Source organism: Echinops telfairi, unplaced genomic scaffold (genome assembly GCF_000313985.2).
Source record: "Echinops telfairi isolate 266 unplaced genomic scaffold, ASM31398v2 ScPeMD7_7469;HRSCAF=8507_1, whole genome shotgun sequence".
NCBI classification, from domain to species: domain Eukaryota; kingdom Metazoa; phylum Chordata; class Mammalia; order Afrosoricida; family Tenrecidae; genus Echinops; species Echinops telfairi.
In genome coordinates, this window is record NW_022111373.1 from 11,410,721 (window position 1) to 11,418,301 (window position 7,581).

Here is a 7,581-nt window from a genome sequence, read left to right on the forward strand (position 1 = left end):
AAGGTCATCAGTTTGAAACTGTTAGCTGCTCCTTTGGATAAAGACAGTCTTGGAAACTGACCAGGGCAGTTCTACCCTGTCCTGCAGGCTTGTTATGAGCTGGAACCCACTGGATGGCAGTGAGGGTTTTGTGTTTGTTTATATTTAACAGTTCAATTGGCCTATAATTCACAAATCATATAATTCAATAATTTTAAGAAGAGATGTACAGTTATCACCACACTCAATTTTAGGGCATTTTCTTTGCTCTTGCACTCACCATTATTAGCTACCCCCATCTCCCCAACCTCCCCTGCCATACTCCAAGGAACCATGAATCCAGTTGGTCTCTCTACTGTCTCCCCAGTGGATTTCATATACAGAAAAACGTGGGGGAAATATGAAAAACCATAACAAAGTTAAAGAAATATTAACTTCTATGGAAAAGAAAGCAGAATGTATTACACATTTAAAATGGATCCAAAAGGGCGCTCAAATGATACGGTATTAAATTTAAACCTAACTGCCTTCACAATAATCCACTTTCTTTATTTGCATATTTCATTTGAAAGATTCCGGGATTTTAAAAATTCTTCCTTTTACAGTAGACTCTGTCATAGAAGTTAGCCCTTGTGTGTGAAAATCATAAACATTATATGAATACTTTTATTAATGTGCTTCATTTCATACTCATTGTCCACTTCAACTATCCTGAGCTAATTTTTCATGCCCTAGATGTAGAGATCATTTTCTACCCATGTGTATGGATAAAAGAGTACAGTAGACCAACACTGTGGTTCCAGTTAGAGAAGATATTTTTAGAAGTGTGTTCACCAATGCTTACTCCGTGCTCTCCACAATATCTTCCACACACACTGCCAATCATCACAGCAGTTACGGATGACAGATGGGAGTTATTTCAGCAGTTGTCTGGTTACGTTAACTCTTATGAATAGAGGTTATCTCTATGTTCTGCTCAGACTTTTAATAGAACAGTTTTCCTCAATTCTATAAATCTTTCTCATTCAAACATACTTAAGAGTATGTGTAATCTTAAGTTTGTACTAAACTGTTAAGGAACCCATATTTATAACATCATGTGCCTGCTTCTTAACTTATCCAAGGACGATCCTTGATTTGTAGGATCAAATCCTTAGCAGAGAACACAAGTTTTTTCACTGTCTACTCGGGGACCACCTTTCCATCTCATGTTGACAATAGACATTTGCCTCCAGCTCCTCTTCCTGACACTGTCTTATATCTTTATACCTTTGAAAAAGTTGTTCCGTTTTCATGTAAGGCTCTTCCCCACTGAGCAACATGCACTCAAATTTCCCTATGCATTTTTCATTTGCACACATAATTTGACATACAATTCTGACAACAATTTTGAGCTGTGGGTGTCATTGACCCCAATTGGTATATTGTAGGCCAAGGCCTTGGGAGACGATGTAAGTTGCCCAAGGACATTTGCTTAATCAGCGGTAGCACTGGGATATGAACCCAGGTGGGTTGATTCCGTTATGGTTATTACCTTGACATACTAACTTGCTACCCAGGAAAAGTTTACTTGACCATTGAAGTTCAGTTCCACGCTCCTAAAAAACAAAATAAAACTCACTGCCATCGAGTCAATGCTGACTCATAGCAACCCTGGGGGGTCTTCAAGACTGTGAATCTCAAGGGAAGTAGAAAGCCCATCTCCCACAGAGCTGCCAGTAGCTTTGAACTGCTGACCATGCAGATCACAGTCCAAAGCATACCACTACACCAGGGCGCTTGTGCTCCTAGGATTTTAGCATGCAGTCTCTTGCCACAGATCTTATCACACTAAAATGTAATAGCTGATTTACTAGTTTGTCTAAAATAATCAATTATTCACATCTTGAGAATAGGAACTATGTCATTTACTTCCACATTCCAGGGAGACATCTGACAGCATTTATGGTGCAAATGATAAAATTAACGTTCAATGGAAATAAGAATGCTACCTGATTACCTAGGTCTCTAACTCCAGACTTCTCACACTCGACCTTCACGTTGCTTTCTCCTCTCTTTTTTTTCCCTATTAAAGGCCACAACAAAGTCACCCTAAATTATATAGGCCCCTGTTTGTAAAGGTAATCACTTAATCAATATATGTTGCCACAATACATAAATGTATACATAAGGCATAACAATGATGAAACTATATAGCGGAAAGTCAAAATTATGATTCCATTTTGCAAAGAAAATTCTGCAGCACTATCCAAATGAGAACCATGTTATTAATATTTCAATACATTGGCCTGAGGAAAGAAGAACTACAGTTAAGAGTAAATGAATTGTTTATTTCAGAGATTGTCCTTTTAAAAATTGAAAACAATTCAGGCCAATTAAAAAGTATCTGTAGGTCGGTGAGCACAGAAAACCATCAAGCAGGTGGATGATAATTCAGCACTCCTTGCATGCTTACATCAGTCACGGAACCTAGTAAGTTAGCATGAATTAATCCTGCCCAATAGAAACCACATAGCAAAAATGTTATGAACAATATTTTAAAAAACACAAACACTATATTCATGCTTTATTAGCCTGTTAAAATTGGGAATTTTCTAGAAATCTTCCTCCAAGCATAAAGGAACGCATAACCTGTTTTATGTCATCAGCAGTTCCAACAGCTGGAATTTCCTATGCCTGGAATGTTGGATAGCACAGATTTTCAGGATAACTCAAGCATGACCATGTCTACATCCATGTTGTTTTTAATCAGTCCACAATATTATAGCTCTTTTATTTTCACTTGTACATAATTCTAAGACCTGTTCAACTGTCTTTATCTCCTTTGTTGACCACCCTTAGAATAATGAGGAGGCTTGACATCATACACTGAATTATGTAACGAAGAGATATTGTGTTAGGCCGCATTGACTAGACAAACAAATCCAGTGACACTCATATATGTGTAAGAAAGAGCTTTATATCAAGAACTTTGTATATCAGGAAACCTGCCAAGCCCAGTCCAACTCCAGTCCGTAAGTCCAATACTAGACCTTATGTTCCTCTTCAGATTCATGCAGTACATGCAATGCTGCAGAATACAGGAAGATCACAGGCCCGTGGGTGCAGTCTTGTGGATCCAATGTTGGTGGTACTAGCAGAGCTTGCCAGCAGGAAGGTGAAGGGAAGGGGGCGGAGGACATTCCCAGAGTCCCCCTTATGAGAAGGCCACTCCTACAAGGAGGTACCATCAGGCTGTGACCTTATTGACAGACTAGACTCTACCCCTGCACTTTTATATATCAAGGTAACATGAAATTATGTAATCACCACAGATGTATTCACTTAACCACTTATGAAGATTATGTACAGGCAAATAAAAAAAAGATAGAAAGCACAGATGCATTTAAGATAAGTATGTTCTAAACAGGAACATAGCTCTTCCAAAATCTAAACACTCTAGACAAGTGACCATCTGAACATCCTACAGACTCTGCAAGTGTTATCTATGGTTACAATTCAGGTACCTAAATCCACTTCCAATGTCATACTCATTTTAGAATTTCTAATTTCACATTAATTATACTAGCACTTCATTTTAAATCTGCAAGTCTAACTTTAAAAGATTTAAGTTTACCAGGAGCCCTTCAGTATGGTCATATTTCCTAATATTCTAATTTCTCTCTGAAATCAGTAAATATTCACAATACTATTGTGAATCTCACTGCCACTGAATCAATGCTGACTTATTGCGACTCCGTAGGAAGGGTAGAACGACCCCTCTGTGTTTGCAAGACTGTAACTCTACAGGAGTAGAAAGTGTCCGCTTTCTCCCAAGAGTGCCTGGTGGTTTCGAATTACTGACTTCGCAGTTGGCAGCCAAACGCATAACCCACTCTGCCACCAGGGCTCTCACATCTTAAATAGATAGAAAAAATGTTTCTTTAGGAAACAATGTAATATAAATCATTAATTCTCTTTACTTTTCTTATCAGTAAATGCAGATCTCTGCCTAAAGTGAGTAAGAAAATGCACAAAAGGGTCGCCCTTCTTATATTCCCATGAAGATCTGGTGGACAACTAGAGATGAAGATTGGGTTTGATGGTGGGGAATGTTTATGGGTCTCTGAAATTTCCAGACTGAAGCAACTGTGATAATGAGGGGAAAAAATCAAAGGCATAAATCCCATTTTATTTCCATTCTTCTGCCAACTTTAACCTCTAATGTGCATTAATATGGGTCAATGGGAGGGGAAGAGAAGAAGGGGACACTTCTAGTCAAAGTAAAAAGATATCTATGATGTTCTCACAGCAGCGGACTAAAATAAGACTAGGAGCTCACAGTATTCAGTTTCAGAAGATCTAGAATTCTCTCGATGCCATTTATATTCCAGTGAAGAGAATAGTATCCCAAGAGGTGTGCTTCTCAGTCCAAGAAGGGTACAAAACATGCTTTATGTTTCTGTCTCTGAAGTACTTCTAAATAACGATGATTTATAATTGTAATCTAGTGCATCATAGGTAACTCAGATGAAATTTAAAATGTACAAATTTAGTTGTGACTAACCAAAAATGGGTTCACACAAAAAGTAATAAGCAAGAAGACTGACAGAATTAGAAGACAGATAGCTATTAGATGGGTAAAGAGAGGGAGACATGTTTGAATTATTCATCTCATTTTGTGTACTTAGTTAAGTCCTTTTAGGAGAAGGCATTACCTGAAACAACACCACAGTATTGTCTGTGAGGAGCGGGCTTCTCTGTGACTTTTCCTTCCATGGACCTTCTCTGCCTAGATACACGGTGTGGGTGACCTGTTATGGCCACTGTGTTATTGAGAGGCTCAATGAATATGAAGTCCTCATTGATCTGTATAAATCCCATCTGGAATACACAACATAAAAAGATACGTAAGCAATACCATGAAACGAATTACTTTTAGGTTCCCCTAATCACCTCCTCTATTTGTCTTTGATTTCTGAGCAAATGTAAACATTTTCTAGTAAAACTATGTTAGCAAACCCATTTTTAAGGTAACTATCTACCCATTTTATGACTTCATCTTCATGTGCTTCATTACATTAGCTTGAACTTCATTTAGTCAGCCTGTGTGGGTGGGAGGCTAGATGCCAGCGACAGACGCACAGTAAAAATTAAGGAATGTTAAAAGCTCACTTTGGGAGACCCATGGGGTCACTTACACACACAGCATGTACAAAAAGAGCAATACAAGTTTTAATTGCGTATAGCCCATAGTCTAACTTTTTCATATCCATTATTTAACAAAATAATTCATGTAAAATATCCAGGCAAATGTAGAAGATTAAGATTTAAATTAATATATGATATATTCTTGAATCTTCTAAACCTTTTTTTAAAGTCAACAGAAAATAAAATATAATTTAAAAAAGAGCTTCAGTAACTTTAAAAAAAAGTTTTATTTTATACAGTTATTTTTCTAAAGTAGTCAATTGGGGACAGAGAGTTGTAATCATAAAACATAGTTATGCTCAATAAAACTAAATGAAAAACTTACAACATATGGATAGCCTTTTAATGTACCTCGGTTAAACATTTTGTAATTTTAATATAACTTTCAATTACTTGTTTTATATTCCATACATGCTTTGCTTCTATCAAATCTAAAATAAGCTCAAATTCTAAAGTGATTACATGAAATCAAAAAAATTTTCCCTTAAGCATAATTGGATGAGGGGAAAAAAGAAAGTAATAAATACTCATATAAAAACATTAAATACTGGCCAATAAAACTTGTGCAGCTACATGTGAATTAAGGATAGGTTGGTGTTGCATTATATATCACTAATATAGATTGTGAAAACACAGAAATATTTCATTCTTGTCTTATGCATTACTGTAATTCTGAGATTCACTCAGTAACTAAGGTCCCTAATAAACTGATTAACATAAAGTTTGTGAAGTTCTTTGAGAAAATCTTGGGTATATATGTTCAGTTTAAGTGAATCATGAATATAGTCATTTGATTCATTCTTTCAACGGGGTTAAAACATAGATTTATACCAAGGAACTTCATAAAGTTTAATTGCATACCAATGTGAAAATGTTCATGAACCTATGGACAGATTCTTGGCTTAGACCATTTGGGTTTATATGTTACTGCTAACCATGTAACTATAAAAAATTACAAAGCATTTATCCATACAACTTAATAGAGTTGTTTTGAAAATTATACTTTTGGCAATGCTCTGATGGTAACACTTTATAAAGTACTCAATGAAAGTTTGTCATTATTTTCATTTTAATAATAAGACTGATCACACTAAATGTAAACATTGAAACAGGAATGAGTAATATTTGAATATAAACTGAAGAATGAATATACTCCGAAGAATAAAAGTGCTTACTATTTGTTGCACGTATCAGAATATTAAATAATCTAAAATATATCCTTTTGGAGAGAGGGGAGGATTTGAAATTTTACATAATACAGCTACTGGGTTATAAAACAGGAAGGCTACTTTCAAAAAGAAAAATAAATGTTGAGATAATTATAAACACAAATGATCCCTCACTCATTAGACACTATTTAATGTTTGACCACTCTATGCCTGATTCTATTCACATGGGGGCATATTAGAACTAGCGTCACACCGTGGACCTTGACCAGGTGACTGTCCTACAGGACAGAAAACGTGCTCCAGCCTGAGTCAGCATGTCCCCAGGTGCTCACTTACTGAGGTCGACGTGCAGCACATCTCCCTGCTTCCCGACAAGGGACTCACTATCTTCACTCACAGGAGACTTGCATTGTGTCCCCTTTCACTTGACAAGTCCTGGCAGCAGGGGAGCCCGGATGATCTTTCTGTGTAAGTGTCCTGGAGTTGAACTATCCAGTATGGGGCTTCATTCTTCTTAATGCAAAAAGTGTACTCTCAATTTAATCAAAAGATCATTTCAAGGAAAGACAAGATTGTGCAAATTAAATGAAGGATATAGTAGCGTTGTCAAAGATGGCATTTTACTTGGATCCATAACACTCATGGAACTAGCGGTCAAGCATTAAAATTGTGTATCAGTTTATGAAGTGGGCTGCTAACGGAAAGGTCAGCAGTAGGGAACCACTGGACGAGGCTTTCTACTCTTGTAAAGAGTTACAGTCCTGAAAATGCACACGGGGAGAAGTCTACTCTGTCTCACAGGGTCAATAGGAGTCAAAATTGACTCAAAGGCAGTAGTTTCAGTGAATTTGGTCAAATCTGCTGCACATGACCTCTTTAAAGTGTCAATGAATAAAGGCATTACTTTATTTATTTATTTTAATCATTGTCTTGGGGGTTCTTACAACTCTTGTTTTACAAACCATACATCAATTTTATCTGACATATTAGTATATATATTCCATCATTCTTTTCTAGACATTTACTTTCCACAAAGCCCTTGGGATCAGCTCCTCTTTTTATCCCTCCCTCCTCCCTTCCCCTAACCCTCGTGGCCCTCTGATAGATTGTAGATTGTTAATTATTTTTCAAATCTCACACTGACTGCTGTTTCCCTTCCCCTCTGGTTCCTACTGTTCTTCTCCCTGGCTGGGGGTGTGTGGTTATGTGCCATTCCTTTTGGTAGCTCTATTCCCATTCCTGT

General features: G+C 36.9%; 1 protein-coding gene across 1 annotated transcript in view; it reads right to left on the bottom strand.

The window, feature by feature from the left end:
- The window catches only part of ADAMTS19 (ADAM metallopeptidase with thrombospondin type 1 motif 19), a 208,304-nt gene extending 202,771 nt beyond the window's left edge, over positions 1 to 5,533 (bottom strand). Inside the window, exons 1-2 of the mRNA XM_045285048.1 lie at positions 5,495 to 5,533; positions 4,677 to 4,842 (exon numbers count right to left, since the gene is read on the bottom strand). Coding sequence (XP_045140983.1) covers positions 4,677 to 4,842; positions 5,495 to 5,533 — 205 coding nt within the window. The remainder of the gene's footprint in view (positions 1 to 4,676; positions 4,843 to 5,494) is intronic.
- Positions 5,534 to 7,581: the final 2,048 nt, after the last annotated feature.